At 29.9% G+C, this 20,627-nt stretch overlaps 1 protein-coding gene across 5 annotated transcripts in view; it reads right to left on the bottom strand.

Annotated features, from left to right (window-relative positions):
- LOC143245095 (uncharacterized) overlaps positions 1-20,627 on the bottom strand; it is an 87,001-nt gene that overhangs the window by 18,328 nt on the left and 48,046 nt on the right. For 4 of the 5 annotated variants that reach the window (XM_076490972.1, XM_076490970.1, XM_076490974.1 and 1 more), the window contains 7 exons: positions 19,572-19,619; positions 18,211-18,360; positions 14,413-14,583; positions 11,162-11,227; positions 6,722-6,812; positions 4,372-4,511; positions 2,170-2,233 (listed from right to left, as the gene is read on the bottom strand). In XM_076490972.1, the coding sequence (XP_076347087.1) occupies positions 2,170-2,233; positions 4,372-4,511; positions 6,722-6,812; positions 11,162-11,227; positions 14,413-14,583; positions 18,211-18,360; positions 19,572-19,619 (730 nt within the window). The remainder of the gene's footprint in view (positions 1-2,169; positions 2,234-4,371; positions 4,512-6,721; positions 6,813-11,161; positions 11,228-14,412; positions 14,584-18,210; positions 18,361-19,571; positions 19,620-20,627) is intronic. The other variant, XM_076490971.1, reaches the window with a different exon arrangement.

The following is a 20,627-nucleotide window of genomic DNA, read 5'->3' on the forward strand; positions in this document are numbered from 1 at the left end:
ACAAACATAATGAATATTGCAAAGGTAACAAAACAATTTTATTAATTATTTGGCAAACGTTTTTCAAGTAAATAAATACAAAACCATTAATGTCACACAGTATTTAAAATATTCTTTAAACATCACTGTTTTTACATCATATGGCTAGTAATGAGATCCTAATATAAATTATGAATGTGTATACACACATGTATGTATATGATTGAAATATGCTGGAAAGAAAAACAAAGAACAAAATAAACGTTTTATTCACTTCTCTTACACTTTGACACAAAGCCTTCTTCAGAGAGAATGATACAAACAAATACAGACAGCATCTTATGTACCCTCTCATGGAATACTTCATTAGTTATCAAGGAATGCTTCCTCCTTATTGGTGGATATATTCTATCTCCACTACCCTTCTTGCCATATTAATCACTAGTGGCCCAGAGACCTTAATCAAACAAAATTTTTCTGAGGTTAGAGATGACCTCTGTAGTGATGTGTGCAGCTTCAATGATCCATCTCAGTCTCGTATCATAACTCTTATGCAAAGTTTCTATGTTCTGTCACTTTGCCAAGTGTCCATGACCAGCTATGTGTAACACAAATGAGTTTGATGTATGGTGTTTCATTTGTTATTTTTATGCTCATTAATTCTTACATCTACACCCTGCAAAGTTTCACCACAGTATGAAATGGAACAACCATTGCATGGAAGTCTATATATTGCACTCTTTTCTGTTATCAGATTTATATTTCTTGATCACCAAGTTCACAATTTCTGAGGCTGACACATATGCTTTTATCCAAAATTTATACGTTTCAGTTAGCTCTAAATGTGGTACTGTGAAAAACTCTTATTTTTAATGCCAGTACAATCTTCAAGTCACTCAATATCTTCCACCAATTTAAGTCAAACTTAGCATTACTTTTACAAGCCTCTGAGGGCTGTCATTGGAAGTCAGCCCCTATGAGACCTCCGGGGAGACACTGTTCGTGTGTACTTATCTTTTATACCTATAGTTTTTGCAAATTTTCAAACAAACTTTGAGCTCCCAATGGAGTGTCATGGGGGAGTTGCTGTTCAGATCTGATCTCCACAAGACCTCTGAAGGCCACTGAGCTAAAGTGTTCCCAAAAACTGGGTTAAATGTTTCCGACACACTATGTTCTCAATGTTTATTTATTCATTTGGTCCATGTATGATTTATTTTCTGCAAAACATTTTATTTTGATCTTCCCATTGTCTGTGTAATTTATAACTACCCTGTTGGACATCACTGTATCTGAATACTATCCACCTATCACCAGTGGATGTACAAAAAAACAGAAGAGAAATTCTTAAGTCCTATTTGGAATAGTTATTAAAAAAAACTGCTAACTTAAATTTCTTTGGCTCTAAGAATTTATTATTAAACTGATAAAAAACAGCTTTATATTAATTTCAAAGTACATAGTTATTGAAACTACATACAGCTACAAAGATTTGAAGCAACGACACAATATTAAACTTGCATAATTGTACAATAACAAGTTTATTTCCCACAGCAAATATAGAAAAATATATGCATTTGTGATATAGAAAAATGACGTGTTCATTACAATTTATTTTTTAATATCTGACAATTTTTTTTTAAATTGGTGGTATTATTTTAAAAAATGAGATTATTTTATAATACTCTGACAGTACTGGTTAAACATATATAAGGTGTTAACTGCTGCAACACTCAACGTCATCATTGGCAAGTGTTGATATGTTTTAGTGCATTTTGTGTTTTATGTTGTGTTTTCAATTCAAACAATAGCAATTATAACAAATCTAAAATATAATCTTTACATTTATGTATTTATGATGCATGTGTGTGTTGTAAGTACATAGGAATGATTGTTAAACATGCACATGTGTATCTTCAGCAGTGAATATGTTAAAGAAACTGACATAAGCAGAATAGCAGAAAAACAAGAACCATGCTGTCATTACAAGACTATGATGTAGCGAAGCATACTGTTCAGGGTTTGGGGAATATACTTGCAGTATCTGAAATATGAGGTACAGGTTCATTTGAAGATATTTAATATTTATGAATGCAAACTGTAACATGTAACTGATATACCAAAGAGAGAAATTTAACAAAAAATAGATATATGGATTATTTAAAGAAATAAAATATTTGTACAACTTACCAGAGTCAACAGAAACTGTTGGAAAACTGCCAAATGGATCAGTACTTTGAAAAGGATCAACCTGCTGATATAAGGTATTTCACATCATGAATAAACATTACTTAATTAAGGTCAAAGTTTTTAGGACCAATTTTTATATCACAGTACACAGGAATAATATTCACTTTGCCATTTCCAAAGCTTTAACCATTTTGCATAAGGAAGGTCAAAGTGTGTTTGTCACAACCTTTTATAGCTACATTCAAACTTTAATTAAAAGTACTTTATTATCTATATGTACAAATACACTTGGCATCAAAATGTAGTTAATAAATCAAATTCTTGTATTATTTAAACTTATAAGGAAGTATTTAAAAAAATCTTCAATCTCCCCTAATATGATAACTGTGACATTTGTTTTCTAGGTCTTCCTTCTTCTCTAATTTACTTACCATCCCTCTGAAAAGTATGAAATTCAATGTAAATTACTTATTAAAATAGATATTAGTCAAACACAGTATATTTATATAGCTTTTAATCTTATCTGCTTACAGAGCCATAAGCTAAAAAAGCAAACCTAACAGCCACACTCACCTGTTACATCCTCTCTCTCACAAATTGCCAACAGATTTATCTGACATTTTATATTATTTATATCCAATGAAAAGCCAAAGTTTTAATTGGTAAAATGGCATATATTATGTTGTTCTCTGTATAGAGTATCATATATTTTGCTTTCAGTTCAAAGTTTATTCCCACGAGAAATACATCAATGAACATAATTGAATTTTTATAGCTCTTGTTACATAGTTAGAAACCAGAATAAGTATGACAGTTACAGGATTCTGTCTGCTTATTATATATTGGTATTCCATGTTATTAAGTACATTATTTAATTAAATAAAAATGATTTAGCGTGTAGTACCTTAGTACATAAAAAGTAGGCTTAAGTTTCCTCAACAATTGAAAGATGGAAAAAATTCAGATATGTATAATATTTCTTGTTTTTCACATGTGTTCTTTATTCATTATTATACAAGTAACTAAAACATAAAAAACAGGAATTTATTTGGTTGGATAAAGTTAGATTACAGAAGTAATTATATTAAAAATTCTTCATGACATAAACTCACAAGCAGCTTACATGTTACAATAATCAACAGGATAATGTAAGTTAGACATTAACCAGTGATTTACAACTTGAGCTGTAGAATTATTAGTTAGTCTCAGTTAAAAAGGCAAAGTGTATGAACAGATGTATACTGTTACAAGCTATTTAGGATCAATTGTGGTTTCCCATTACAATTTGCTGTCATTTCAGAGAAAAAGTTATTTTAGAATTGTTTCATAACTTTTGATGATGAGAAACCCATTTTAAGTAAGAGTGTATCTCAAAACAGCTGGTATGGGTATTAACACTTTTACTAATAAAGCAGAGAACAATGTTTCAACCTTCCTAGGTCATCTTGTTAACCTGAAAAGGACCTAGGAATATCAAAACGTTGTTTTCTGCTTTATTAGTAAAAGTGGTAATATTTATACCAGCTGTTTTGAGCTACATTATTTCCTAATTTCTTCATGGTGATAACAAGGCCAGCCAAATCAGTCAGCCCCATATAGTTATAGTATAGAAAATAACAAGTAAAATACAGAGTTTTTCTGAAGAAACAAACAAACAAACAAAAAAAACCCTCAAAACAAACACATCTGATATCTATTTAGAGGGGTTTTATGGATTATGCAGTTGAAATATGTTGAATAGATAAAAGTTTTTTTAGTCTTAAGAAAATTTACAATTGGAGCACTCAACATCATATAATTACAAACAGTTTTAATAAAAATACTCAATTAGAAATTCTGATTTTTTCACATTTCGTAAAGGTACCTCAAGTACAACTTGAGTTACAGTATCTACACTACCATGGTTACAGAGTCATGTAAGATACATGAGACTGCTGTGAAGGATATGTAATTTCACTCAAAGTTATATATTAAACAGTTGTTTAAAATTATTCATTAGCTCATATATGTACATTATAGTTTTCCATAATGTTTAAACTATTATGTGACATAACTCCAACACAGCATGCTGCTATTTAGCATTTTCAATACAAAGAATGAATAGATCTTTGACCAATAAAACTATTAATAAAAGATAGGTATACATTTTTCTTGAGCTTCTTGTACTATAGAAAGTACTTGGAATCCTCCTTATATAATTACCTTCTGTTCTGGATTAGAAGCTTCAGTTGGATTTTGTTCCTGCACAGATGAGGGATTTCCAAATCCATCATTAAATGGATACCAACCAAATGGATCAGCAGACACAGTATTTGCAACCCCTTCAGATTTAAAAGGATCTCCTACAAATATGAAAAACAATATCTAAGAAAACAGCAGTTGAAACATGGATATCAGATATATAGTATATATATACATACAAAAAAACAAAATGTTAAATCTTATTTTACACAAACAGTTTTAACATGCTAATGCTGTGAGGTGTCACCACAGATATAAATTAGTGTAATTTGCAAAATGTTTAGCACTTGTGTATTTAGTTTGCAATGAATTTCTAACCATTTAATGATGCATTGCTGCAAAGAGTAGACATTTGCTAAAGCATTATATGTCACAACCTCTTCCAAGGAAGAATGTTCATTGTGTAAGATTACTAAGTGATGTTGAAATAAAGGATACAACATTGTGAAGAAGATAGATTTTACCATTTGTAATGAAAACAGAAAAATTTATAAAACAGAACATTTAGAACAGCAACATCTTCAAAAAACATACCCTAAACCACTCTGCAGGTGAATGGCAAGATTATGAAAAAGAATGCTCTAAAATTTGGTATATCTCCTGATGCCATAAAGATAATAAACTATCATTTGAAATTCATAACACTTGCAACAGGGCAAATATTTACGTGCTTCCATCAACACAGTGAAATCAAAATCTGTTCCACTGAGAAGAATAGTGCAGAAACTGAAATCACAGCAATTACATTCGACCTGCTCCAATAAATCATTGGCTTCATTCATTGTGGTATTGAATGCTAATGTTTACAGGCAGTGAACAATCTGTAAAAAGCTCCTATCAAGATGTATGATCTAAAAGGGACGTCCACATCCTTTGCTCAAACTTGGTAAAAGAGAAACTGCTACGTTTGGAAATAATGTGCAAGTATGAAAGCCTGGCTGACACAGGATGATATGGTTGGAAGAACAGCAGAGGATTCTGAACACTCTTCTTAAAAAGTGTGATTAACCATCAAGATCTTTATTTTTGCAGTTTATACTAAAATTGATATAAAAACTATTAAAAAAGACATTTTATTACATGACTTAAAAACATGTAAAATCAATTAAAATGTGTGTTATTCATACAATATGACTATGCTATTTTATTGTTTTGTATGCTTGTACTATTAAGCAGGAACTGAAGAATGTTCTAATATTAAAAAAATGGATAAAATGCTGTAAAAAAAATCATATTATACATGAAATAAGTTTCCTCATAAATAATTTTAACACATGTACAGGTACTGAAATATTACATTACTGCATTCCTGAAAAACTTAACTTCGAATTTCATCTTTTCTGTTAGCTTTCCCAATCTGAAATGCATGGTCCACCCATATTCATTTAGTCATGACCAATGAAAGTGGGCACATTGTATGGCTTACTGAAGAAAATAATTAATGATGAAATGTAATCTTCCTGATAGCCTTCCCTCAGGTAAATGTAATTTTATTTCAATACTTCTATCTCTGATATACTGTGTTTATAGGGTGCCAAGTAAGGTCATGTCCTTCCAAGACAATAACCTCTTGTGATTAACACACTCTTATCATAAGACATTAGGATTAGATCTATTTCACCTTCAAATGTTGCATTTGTAATTTAGTGATTCTAGTCCCCCAGAACAGTATTCCAATCATACCATACTTGTCATATTTGCTGTCAACAATGGGTTTCACTCAAGACCAAGCTCTTCAGACCAGCTGGGATACAACAGAGAAGGTAGTGATCAGAACATTTAATAGACTTAAATACTAATGTCTTATGACAAGTAAAATTGTAATAATTCTTCACTGGCTTGTAAAAGGCATACATATCATAACAATAAACACACATATAACTCTACCCATAGATTTTATAGTTCCATCAAGAGTTTGGTCATTTTTTATTTGCATTCTTGACTTTTAAATAATTATGCTAAACTTAACTCAAGCTTACTTGTGATGTTTTAACCACTTTACTGAAGATATTCTCCGAAATATTTCTTTCTGAAAAATCTGACACAATGACATGCACAGATAATTCAAAATATTTAACCTAATTTAACTAAAACAGAATCGCTTGATGTTTAATGGCTTTGGTACTGGCCAAGTCTTTATAAAGGACCATAATTAATAAATGGCTCAAAAGTATAATATCTGTACATCCACTTAAACAAAACATTTACTTAACAAGTTAAAGCTTTGATGAGATATTCATACAGATCTGACTGGGGCATATTTATCTCTAATCAACATAAAATAAAAGATCTACTGATTAAACTTGCATACCTTTAAAAGGATCTTCATTACTAAATGGATCTGGAGTGTCTGTATACCCATTGACACCACTGAAAGGATCTTTAGCCTTAAATGGATCATCCTATGAATTCAAAATACAATTTTTCAATTAAAAACAATATTGGGCCTGCCTTTAGCAAAAGTAACAGTAGTACAAAGAATTATCAGAAAATAACTAATTTTTTTTCTATAAAATACTGTAATTATTGATACAAAAACTAGAAGTGACAAAGACAAAAGTATTAATGAAAAATAAAACATAAAAGAAAAACAAAAGGAATTTATTCCTTTAAAAAATTGGATTTATTACTAAAATAAGTAGGTCTGATACAGGAGCTCATAATAAATGTGTGACGATTAAATACGTTTTACAAATAAATGAAACAAGAATAAATTAAAATGATCTTCATGATATGGAAGATAAAACCATTAAGTGTCTCTTTGATTAAATGGAAACATATAGAATAAATTGTGTTGGTTATAATTTATAAGCTTACAGAAAGATGAAGAAAAGTATTTGTACGATTACAAAACAAGAGCCATAAGTTTCTCCATTAAATCTCAGGCATGATTACAAGTTAGTCCATGGTTCATGAAGAGTATTTACAAAAAACCCAATAAAACCATACCAGAAACATAAGCTAGAAACTGAAACTAAATGATTAAACTACTGGTAAAGAAGGTAAGCACATGATTTTAAACAGCTTTGCTTTAACAAAGTCATGCTAAGATGACTCAGTTAACTGAAATAAGCTTTACAAGACCAAGAACAAATACAAAGCCATGAGGTAATGACCATGGAGGATCTAAAGTATGTACAAAATAAAGGTCTCCAAAAGAGGTAAGAGGTGTAACCAAAAAGAGAGAGTGAAAAAAAGGTTCATCATAATTTTACCTAACCTCAGATTTATACATCACACAATATGGAACGGGTATGGATGAATATTAATAGATATTTCCAAACTGAAACTGATCAGAATGGCTAAAAGGGAATATGCTGACTTTGATTTTAGAAACAAAACTCTGGAATGATAAAACAGACCTACCTTCTTGAAAAAAAATTAAAACATGCAGATTTTTAGAAATGACTATGAAGGTGAAAGAGATTTTACCTATGTAATATCAGAAATTTCTAAACAGTGCATGTGTGCACGTGCAAAAGTTTGCTAATTACTGAAATTACAACTCATCAGATAATACCAGGTTCCTCTCAGAGAAAGGAATTGGAGTATATGATCATAAAAACCCAAGTTCAAAACAAAAGTATGCAGACATGTTATAAACTCCTTGCTAAACTCATTTATATGTGCCTGTAATACCATAAGAAGTGAAAACATGATATACATGAAAACAAATTAAATTCTGAAATTTTATTTTAACTGTTGATGCAAAAAGCCTAAGAGCAAGAAACAAATTGATGAAAGCTGGATTAGAAAAGGAAAAAATGGATAAAAATTGGAAAAATCCAGTTATTATTTACAAGATCATGAGGTCATTTCCTAATCCACAAAAACTTAATATTGACTAAAAGCTTAAACAACTAAGTTACTGAAAACTGCACAAAATTCAAATTTTAAAATTACATATTTGAATCATAAAAATAAAATGTATACAGAATTTCTACTAAGTTCTTAAAAACTGTGTTCAAAAGCAAAAGGAAAAAAATTCATTTAGCTGGAGGGCTAATAAAATGATAGGTTGAATGGGTATCTCGTTTCATATACATAAGGACCATAACAAAATTAAATATTAAAAATATCAGTAACAACTGTTTATTCCAAGAATATATTAAAATACAGAGATAGACACAAATGTCTACAATATTAGAAACTTTCAAACAGTTTGAGATACAATTCTACATGTCTAATAAGTATTTTGATTCAGTCCAAATGTCAAACTGAATACTACTATGCTGAAAATATGAAGATTTATTGTGGTCATCCATAATTTTATCTTATTTGTGTAATAAATAATATATAATGTTAACACAATGAAATGGTAACTAGTAACAGGTTATGTCCCATGCAACTGCTCTGGAAATATTGTTCCTTTAGGATTAAACACAAACAAAGTGCTTCATCACTGCTACAACTCAATGAAAAGTGACTATGTCTAAGTTGTAAATTACAGAAGTTACTTGACAGAACTGTTGAGCCATACATAAAGGGAGTCCAAGACATTTGAACCTATAGGAAAAAGAGACATTACAGTCTTATTAAAGTTAACCCGTTTGCCATATTTTGAGACCAAAATCTCCTAATATTTTTCTTCCCTTTAGAAGTGTAACTGATAAAAATCCACAAAGAAGAAGAAATTTGTCCGGTATCATATGAGATGCTTTATATTAAATAGCTGTTGTAGATTACCGTAGTGAAGGGGCAAATATTTTCTTTGTAGACTTTTGTCAACTTGTGCAGTTAAAGGGAAGAAAAATTTTAGGTGACTTTAGTTACAAAATGCAGCAAAAGGGTTAAACAAACATTTCTGATGTCAGTTGTAGATACTCCAGGAAAGAAAATATCTTGTTGGCACAGTATACCAAGAACTGATATGTGTATGGTTGTTAATGATTTGCAATTTAAATAAATAAATGTGTATTTTTTACTATGGGCCCAGACTTCTGGGACATCCTGTACATGTGCGAGTGTGTGTGTGTGTGTATATATATATATATATATATGTATGTATGTATAAAAAGTGAACCAATGAGGTCATCTGCACATTAAGGAAACTTGGTAAGTTCAATTAACCCAACAACCAGGTTCATAATCTTTCTATCACAAAAACTTCCATGACCTTGGCAATTGTTTCCAGATAAGAACAACTGGGAATTATAAAGGACAAATAATAAATAACAACGCTGCATTACATTTACATTTTACTGCATTTTTTTTATTAACAATTAAAATAACATTACAAACATGTGAATGACTGAAGGTATGGCTGATCATGATACATTTACATCCACAGAGTAATAATCTCTTTTAAAAATTATTTTCAATGACAACAACCTTCTATAATAAAGGACTTTGGAAATTGGCTGTTATGTTACCAGTTATCACAAAAGTGACACTTAAATAAAAAGCCAGTGAAGCCAAAAAACACATAGCTTTACATCATTATATACAGAAAATAAAAAAAAATTAACATAAAGGTTTCCCTTCTAAATTTAAAAAAAAAGAAGAAAGAAAGAGAAAAAGCTAAGGCCAAATTTTTAATTGTATTGGGCAACTCAGGTATGGTATTTTTTGCACATGAACCTTTATTTACTTTGGTATTAAGATGAGACTCAGCCTCTTTAGCTGCCAATTAACCAAAGTTAAACATTTTTTTTTGGATTTGTTTAATTTAGGACAAGCCCAGAATGTTGATAACATTAATGTGTGTTCTTTCACTTTTCACATTTCTAGCTGAAAAATGTTTCATCTAACGTGCACTTTCGTAATACCAAACTTAACACAAGAAAACAGTGAAGGAAAAAAACTTTGTTCATGTTGATTACTACAAACCAATGATACTACAGAGAATAATAATGGAAATAAAATAATCACAAACAGTAATAAAGTAACAGTCATTGTTTGTCATACTAAATCAATTTACCTTGTACCTTACTTTATTTATGATTTTAAACCTGATTTTATTTAGTCAAAAGAACAATAAATTATGATTTTCTTAGTAAACATACTGACTATCAACACTTTAAATCAAGTTATCTAGTTAGAATAGACAATTAATGAACATAAAACAATAAAATATAAACTAAATTATAGACTATTTCAGTATAAATGTGGATAAAATACCTTTGCAGGGCTTTTTTTAAATGGAGGAACACAAATCTTCCATTTTTTCAGTGTTGGATTTATAATTATGTATTTTTCATGACTTAATAATGGAAAATAAGGTGTAAACACTACAATTTTTAAGTTCATTCAAAGCTATAGAAGGCCTAATTATTAACTAACAAACTGATAAACTAAAGTGAAATCAGCTAGTCAATAACATCTACAGTTGATTCTTGTCTGAATGAACAGTTGGATTTAACAGTTGTCTTCATAGAGCACCCATGGCACAAACTGTTTAGAAAAATGTTTTTGGCAGTAACAGGACATTAATGATGGACCTGCAGATCCACAGTCTATCATACTGACCACTGAGTCATGCTTACCATATGAAGATCATTGTATACTGAACTATTGTCAAAAATGACTAGACATACATTCTGAAGTTCCAATGTGTGTAGCTTAAATATAATTGTTACAGTTCTAGCACTTAATTCATAGAAGAACATAATACTGCACAAAAGAATTAAACCTGCAAAAAATACTAGTGGCAGTAATAACTAAATGTACATGTGCTGATTGTAAACAAACTCATAAAAACGTGTAACTTAGGTAATACTAAACACACAAAAAACATCTGATTCACTGATACCTTGAAATCATCAGGTCCTTCTGATATACTGAAAGCACTAAGGCTACTCACAGGACTGCTACCAGCCTAACAGGGTACAAGATGTTTGTAGTGTAGTAAAACATAAAAACAGAATGCACAACATAAAATGATGTTTTATATGATAACAATCATTTCTATGAGTAAAATAAAAAAAAAATACAATAGTAAATAAAACAGAATTAACTTTTCAACAAAACCTTTTTAAAGAAGAAATTATGTTTTGAAAAAAACAAACACGTACAGTTGTTAAAAAAAAACCTTCTGAGAGCACATAAACCTTACAAGTTTACATATGGTAACTAAAATGTTAAAAGAATGATGCAGTAATTTTATCTATGAATAATGAGAATTACATACAATGTGTAAGTTAACTTTTTCCTTCTGACTAGAGTAAACATGTTTATATATTCTTAGTTTCAATGGAGATGTTGGACTAACACCCAAACAAATGTACAATAGAACTTAAGTATTGTTTTATCAGTTCCAAACATTAATAAACATACCAATTCTTAAAGTTTGTTTTAGTTTATGCCATTGTAATATTACAATAAGTATTACTAATTTTCTTTGTAAACCACTTAACAGTGTTCTTACAAATTAGTTGCTATTGAGAGAAGTAAAAATATGTCTTCTTTGAAAGCACTGCATATGTAACTTTAGGATTAGATTGAAACACCCACATATATATGAAAGATAGTATAAAAATGTATTACACAAAGATACTGTTAACAACAGTAAGCTAATGATTAGCCTAAGTAGCACTGAATAACACAGAACTGACAAGATATGAAGCCTGTGATCAAGACACTAGTCAAGATATAAATTAAACAATCTTTAAACAAAGGTTTACAAATAGAGAGATAGATGAAGACAATAAACTAAAACTACCGAATATTCAAATATGGTGATAAGTCAGACCAGTTATAACATAAATCATGGTTATTATATAAACCTTATAAGAGTTACTGAGCAGCTCTCCACAGATGCAGTAAAAACAGTAATTTGAAATATACTGCCCCCCCAGTAGCACAATGGTGTCTGCAGGCTCACACTGCTAGACTCCGGGTTTTGATATCCATGTTAGGCAGAGCATGAATAGCTCTTTGTGAAGCTTTGTGTGTAATTCCAAACAAACAAATCTAAATCTATTTCAGTTATGTTTTTTACTCAAAAGTATTCAAGAATTGTGTTGTAACTTTGCAAAATTTACTTAGCATAATTTGAGAAGAAAAATGTAAACAAACATTTTAACTATGATTCCTGGGAGTTCCAAGACTATAAACAATATCATTTTTACAATGTTTCTACCTATTTCAAAGTACAGGTTTGTATTTACTTCACAGACACTGGTATCCCTTAATAATAATAATAATAATAATAATAATAATAATAATAATAATAAAAGACTTATTTAAGGTTTTGTTTTCCACACGACTTTCCTTTTTTTCTCAAAGACTATTTCAAAAACATTATGTTGAAACACTTTTATGGTGCCAAGAAAGTTGCTTGGAAAGTAACTAATAAATCTTAGCTTTGAAACAAGATAGAACCAGCAGCGAAACATGCCTGGATAGGAAAGATCTATGTCTATGCTACTGTAAAGTAATTACACTGAAGTAAGCAGTAATGAACGGTTTCTGGGAATGTGACCAGCGAAACCTCTTATAGAGGAAGCAAATTATTCTAATATAAAGCCTTCAAAACTTACAGAGCAAGTCACAAACATTGGTTAGGTATTTGTTTTTATAATTTCTTTTGATAAGGTTTTTATTTGTGATAATATTTTTGTGCTATTTCTGTTTTAAATAAATTACAGAAATATTCTTAACAGAAAACATCAAAGTATATTTAGGGTTAGACAGGTATGGTAAGCTTGGAGATTTGTGACAGCAAACTACTCAGATGTCAGAAAAACTACTTGTGCCTATTTAAGCAAATTTATGAAATACAGGAACTCCTCAGTTATTGAAACCTTAATTACTTGAGTGAAATTGACCAAAAATAAAATTGGGGAATACTGCTTACATAGGTTTGTTTGTTTGTTTTTGAATTTTGTGCAAAGCTACATGAGGGCCATCTGTGCTAGCCATCTTTAATTTAACAGGTAAGACTACAGGGAAGGCATCAAGTTATCACCACCAACACATGAGTTACTCTTTTACAAACAAATAGTAAGATAACACCCAAAGCTGAAAGGGCAAGCATGTTTGATAGGATAGAGATTTGATCCTGGAACCTATAAATTGTGAATCAAGTGCCCTAACTACCCGGCCATGCCAGACTGCCGAGGTTAGGAGTGCATATTGTGTTTCTACTAGTCAACACTTTTACTGTTTTATACTAGTTTTGCAGCTACATAACTTTCAGTTTTCTTTCATTCTGTTTCTTAAATGTACTTCCTTTGTGCACAAGAGCTTGCTTGGAAAAAGATAAAAAGGGACTACGACAGTACTAGAATATCACACATACAAAATTATAATCTTATTGTAAAATTGTAAAAATAACTTTGTTGGTTAAGTTACATTATTTTCAGGCACAACAAGAGAACTATAAGAGGAAAACCAGCATTTTTTAATGTTTTTTTAAAAAATAGTGTTTAATGAGGAAGTTTCTGAAAATTCTCAACGTAAAATGTTATACAAATATAAAACTACATTTTAACAAGGTTTTAAGCTAGATGTTATTTAAAGAGTATATACTGAAATTTATGTGATTAGGCTAAGCAATTTAAGTGTGAGATCAAACAAAGGTGAACCTGCCAGTTTGGAAAGGGTTAATTAGTTATCACGCTAATAGAGAAGATAGAGAAGACAGCAAAATGACTGTAAAATACAGCTAGGAAGACTCAAAAGATGTGTGGAAATGATGATAAGAATTGGTGAAAAAAAACATACAGTTTTTTGAAGAAAATTTTACCAGATAAGAAGAACTTTTATGAGATGCATTGGAATAAATAAGCAAATGAAAATCTGTACAATAAAGGAGAGGAATACTAGTACAATGTGGAAAATGGGTCTTAGAGTTATAGTTACTATTTTAAAATCCTAAAAGAAGCTAAATTGCTATTAAATAAATCATACAGTTATACAATAATAAAGATAAATCTTTTTCTTATTAAAAATTTACTTATAACCACATTTTGTTTTTGACAAATTAAAGCCTCAGCAAAAGAACAACAACAAAACACACACACCAACTAACTGTAAATAAAGAATCACTAAATTACTAACTGTGGTTGACAGTTTCTGATACTCCGGTTCACAGCTAGCTGGAGTAAATGCTCGTAAAGAATGGTCACTGATGGTGGCTACATTACCACTACTAATAGCTGAATCAAACTGTCCCAATGTTTCTTTCATCATCATTTGCTGATCTTTAAGCTGAGCAATTTTTCCTTTTGTCTAAAAGAAAGATGGATGTTATTAACAAAAGAAATATCTATTAATAACACATATAAAAATATCAACTAAGTAGTTTTACACATTATGGTTTTATTGGTTACTGACCACAGTTAAATGTTATTGGTACTTTAAAAAATTCACACAATATATACATATAAAGATGACAAGGCAAGTTTAGTGGACTAACCAGATCTTAACCTTGTATTAATGACAACCACTACATAGAAAACATTTCTCTATGATAGCCAGTTTCTTCAGTCACTGTCAAATGCTAATCTTATAAGTTCTTTATACTGTCCCAGAAATAATAATCATTTTTTTGTAGCAGCCACATTCTGCAACCTAATAATGTGCCTATGAATAATATATGTGTAAAAACAGCTCATTTGGGTTGAGAAAATTTTTTTAAGTAAAGGAGCAAACAACATTTCGACCTTCTTCGGTCATCAAAGAAGGTTGAAACACTGTTCGCTCCTCTATGTAAAAAAAGTTCCTCAACCCAAATGAGCCATTTTTACATATGTATTTTTCTCTACAAGTGGGTTTTCTCGACATCACTAATGTGCCTATGGTATTGAATTGAAACAAAAAAACATAGGTTAACTGGACTGCTGAGAAATATATTTCAAACCTTGTATATAATAATGTTCAATCATAAATGTAATTGCAGAAACTTAAAATATCTCTACAGTAAAGTTTATAAACAGAAGAATAACCAGCATCTGCTAAGTATGAAGGAAAATTTACAATTAAATATGCAGAATTTAATTAATGAACACACTATTTCACAAATACAGTTGCTGAGAGCATCATCTATGTCTTCAACCAGTTATGCACGTACATGACATTATTCCAAAAATTATGTGGGGAAAAGGAAGCATACAACAATTTTTCCCAGAGCCTGTGATGTTCCATAATGATTTACTAACATACATTTTTTTATTTTTCTCATGGAACTTCTGGTGGGGAGTGGGTTACTTAGAAATACCTCTGGCCACCCTATTCTCTCGGTGGGTTTGTTCAAGGTGTACAGATAGTTGTGATTAGTAACCAAAAGTAAGTGTAATTTACTTTGTGTATACACACGCACAAAAGAAATTATGGGAAGAAATCTGTTATTTTATAGCAAGTGCAAAACTGAATTCCTTTTTTATAGATATTCTAGTAATTTAATTAAAAACTGATTAAATATAATTTTATTCTATTTATTTTTTTTAAATGTGTGTCTGATGCAAGAATTTTACAAGTATAAAATATTCCAATTAAATATTTGGAGTTCAACTCGTACAAGGAGCATGTTATGATTACTGTAGTTAGCAGGACAGTAGTCATGCTTGGACTTATTTATTATACTAGAACAGAGGACAGTTAGTTTAATACAGCTAATTTCCACATGTTACAGTGGAGCAGCATCTATAGCTCTCTATGATCTATTGCAAAATTCACCACTTCATAGTTAGTAGATTAACAATTTGTATTTAACTAAAAAAAGTAAGCTTAAAACAAAGCAATAATTTCCCTTGTGCCTATTCATTATTTCTAATACAACTAAGATAAAAGCTTGTTTGTTTGTTTTTGAATTTTACGCAACCTACACAAGGGCTGTCTGTGCTAGCTGTCCCTAATTTAGCAGTGTATGACTAGAGGGAACACAGCTAGTCATCACTACCCACCACCAACTCTTGGGCTACTCTTTTATCAATGAATAGTGGGATTGACCATCACATTATATTGCCCACACAGCTGAAAGGGCGGGCATGTTTGTTGTGATGGGGATTTGAATCCGCCTCCCTCAGATTACGAGTCGAACTCTTTAACCCACCTGACTATGCCAGGCCTAAGAGATAAAAGCTAGTTCAAGAAAGACATAATGTACTTTGACATGTTCCCATGAAATAACTAAAATGTATATATATTTACATATAAAGAAACAAGCACAGGGAAATGAAACCCTAAAGTAAAATGTACTAAAAAATCCAAATCAAATATTCAATCCTTATTATATAACATTTTCTGGAACCTAACACTATATGAAAATCTGAGTAAATTGGTAAAAAATTTGTTTTTTTTCCTATGATCAAACTTATTTGTGAGTGTTACACATTTGAATTCTCACAAAAAGAATACCAAACATTCTGGAAACAATACAACTTTCTATTTTTAGACTTGAAAAAGAATTTTTGTTGCAATGTTTTTAAGAGTGGATTGGATTGTATAAAACAGTATTTGATGAAGGAAGAACCAGTAAATCATATACTATACCTCTAAATTTTTTCTTCATAATAAACCTTAAGTATATGTCTAAACATAAATAAAAACAAACAATTTTACTATCATATCTTCACCATCATCATATTGTGTGAAACAAATTATTTTATTTAAATATTTAATAAATTATGTTCCAGACACTACAAGCACTCAAATAAAAGTCAAAGATCCTTGATTTAGTTATTAATATGGCCAAGACATAATGGAAGAAGCCTGATATGAAGTACAAACTTGACTGACAATGTAAATTATAGTAAACTTTCTTCCCAAAAGAAAACAGGTTACTATTCAAAATTTGTATGCACTACACTTGTAAGCAAAAACAGACAACATTAGAAATGGAAACTAGAACTGTTTGCTTTAGGTAAAATGATTCCTTCATTAGAATGGTTAACTTGTAAACATATTGTCTGCATGCTGATGTGTTTTATTTTAACACTTTGTTTCAAAGCAGGTTTCTCAAATGGTGGATCACAATCAGGTTTCCATGGGGGGGATCGTCATGAGCTGTTTGCACTGAGTCAACCATTTTTGTATTCCTTAAGGTGCCTGAGAGGTGCACATATCATCTTTGTTATAAATTATGATAAACTGCTTTTTATCCTTGTAAAGATAAGGAAGGGTTGAAATGACCAAAGCCTGGATACAGTGGTTGTGTGACAGAGAAACACTGTTCTAAAGGATCACAGACATCAAAAGTTAAGGTTAAATGGGTTAGTGCTTGGTATTTATGATTTACATAACAGAACACAGGTTAAAATATAAGAAAACTTGTCATCATCTTGTTTCTTTTTATAAACCTCAAATTAGAATAAATTAATTATGAACTAAAGTTAAACACCTTAGTGGAATGGCTTTCACAATTTTTTTACAATACTGATTTTTCTACTATGGCCAAGAAAAACAATGGATACAGTTACTGTAAATAAAGAGTGGATTTATATATACACTGATTTTTCATCAACAAATTTTTTTTCTTGAAATATGTTTACCAGTTGAAAGTCGAAGGATGTTAGTACGTTAGTACACTCAACTGTTTTACTTTCAGGACTGAAAAAATAATTGTAAAATTATCTTAAAATGTGAAAGTGATTAAAGAACAATAGAATTTATGTCTTGTTAAAAAAAAAAAGTATTGTTCAGTCAGGATAAACTAAACCCTTAATGAAAGTTGTAATACAAAGAAACATTGAAGGATTTTTTTTTTTGTCTGTGATATTGTACAATAAGGTATATGGAACTACCTCTTTTAATTTGATATAAAATTTATTTATTCCTATAAAAAAAAATCTTACAATAATTTTTCATTTATAATAAAACAGTGAAGAGGAAACTATAATAAAACATTAATGTACATACCTGAGAAACTTGTGTCTGTACTTCTTGTAATGTGTTGGCAAAACTCTCAAGTTTACTTCTTCCCAACTCTACTTGTTGTTCTAACTGGGCTTCTTCTTGTCTCAAATCATTTAACTCGTATCTTTTCTTGTTGAGTGCTTCCTCTTGCTCCTGTACATGCAAGTTGATAAGATGCACTAATATTTATTCTACACAATACAGGTTAAAGTCTTATTCAAAGCTGTCAAATGAAATTACATCCTTTCATGTATATCAGAATTTTATACAAAAAATGTAAATGATTATATGACAAAATCAGAATTTTAATAATCTTTTACACAATAAGAAAAGGCTTAATGAGAATTAAATAAGGTAAAACTCATACCCCCCCCTTTAGCCAATAATGATTTTTAAAAGTTAATATTTATAACAGGTACTCTTATTTTGCAGTCTCAAGCTATTATTGATATATATATGTATGAATGTATTTGCAAACAATTATATCTAATTAGCCAACTTGTCATTTGATTAGGGGCAACTGCAAAGTTGGGAGTAAAAATAGGGAAGATCTGAATACTCAAATACTTTTGGGCAAATTAAAATAATATTTTTATTATTGCTATTTTAACAATATGTTTATTTTGTTCACAGAAATAATAATCATATTATCTTAAAACTCTTTTCCAGATGTTATTAGTCATGACTGTAGACTAAGACAATGATACAGCTTCAACAGTTTAATATTTTAACCATCTGCATAACCAAACACTATTAACATTGTGTTTGTTTTATAATACACATAAATTAAAACTCCAATATTTTATTGTCAATAAGCACTCAAGTTTACATTGTATCTTCTTTTAAAACTTAAACTCAAGTCATAAACATATTTTTTTCATACCAGTACAAATATATTTTAATTAATAAACAAAGATAGCTTCTATCTTGAAAGAAAATTCATGAACAAACTGTTGGGTTATAAAGTACACCTACATGTTGATTGGTAGAAGGTAAGTTTACAGTTTAGGAATAAATGTTCTAGTATTAAAAAGGATTATTTATATCTCTAGTTCAATAATTAAAAGAAAAAAAAACATCAGAATTAATATGCAACATTAGTATAATGATTTACAGGTCTGACCAAACATCACAGCAATACAGAATATGTCAATGTCAACAGATAAGTTTTTCAAACTAGTTTTACATCAAAACATTATTGATGTATTAAAATTGTACATTTATATTGACACGTAATTTTACAACAGTCACAGAACAACAAATTCAACTTTACCTAAAACAAAATGACAAAGTATACAAAAATGAATTTTAGCTTTTGTCAGTAATTACAATATTATTTATTTAAAAGACAGTAAAAATCAAACCTGTAAAGATTTCTTCTGATCTTCTACTTGGGTTTTCAAACTTCCCACCTTGTACAGAAAATATAATGAATTAAAAAAAGCCAAGAAAAATGAACTGCATATAAAGTTGATAGTTTTTATACATTCAAATACATGCACCTGTAGATTTTATGATAATAACTAATAGCAGAACTTTATGTATATTGGAAATCCAGAAAACTTGTTAATAAGAAAGGTATACTTACTGTATCATTTTTGTAATACATGTATTGAACACTAAAACATATGCACAAGAAACACACCCAGAATAAATATGATATATAAATATTTAATTGGGATATTCCAAAAACAGTAGTGAAAGCAATTCCAATTTACAAACTCTGATTTAATAGGTTTCTATGGGAACAGTAGTTATATACAGTTTAGTGACTACAGTCCACTGGTATACTCCAATAATCCATTATTGAAAACAAAGGAAAAGGTGTTATAGAATTCAACCAAATTGCATGTGATAGATATATCTAGTGTTGACAAGGCCTTTTGCCCAATGCCATGACTCTCTGAGCTAGCTAGAATGACAGACATAACAGTGGAGTAACTGCTGTATATAATCTTTTTTAAACAAAAACTGGAGGAGAGTGAACCAAATAAAGCAAGTGAATTATAAACTATCAATTTTTGGTTAGGATATTTTATCAGTTGTTTTATGTAAAAATTAATAACTATCTATTTTGACACTGTTACTTTCATTTATTTATTATTATTTTTTTATTTTGGATTAACTATTATTATTTACAAAAACTGTCAAACCAACAAGCAAGTTCATGGCAACCAGTGTTGATGTAAGAAAACCACATGGATATTTGAAAAAAAATTCATGAATGAAAGCAAAAGCAAATATATGACAGTATGTCAACCATGCTATGGTAGTCAAGCTACCATAGTTTCATTGTTTTCTGTGTCTAAATATAACAATATGGTAAGTGTATTAATTACATCAAGAAAGTACAACTTTTCAAAATCCTTGAAAGTTTATTTTTAGCTGAATTCAGTTGAAAATGGAAGTAGATGTTAAAG

The sequence above is a fragment of the Tachypleus tridentatus genome, chromosome 2, assembly GCF_004210375.1.
Source record: "Tachypleus tridentatus isolate NWPU-2018 chromosome 2, ASM421037v1, whole genome shotgun sequence".
Taxonomy (NCBI): domain Eukaryota; kingdom Metazoa; phylum Arthropoda; class Merostomata; order Xiphosura; family Limulidae; genus Tachypleus; species Tachypleus tridentatus.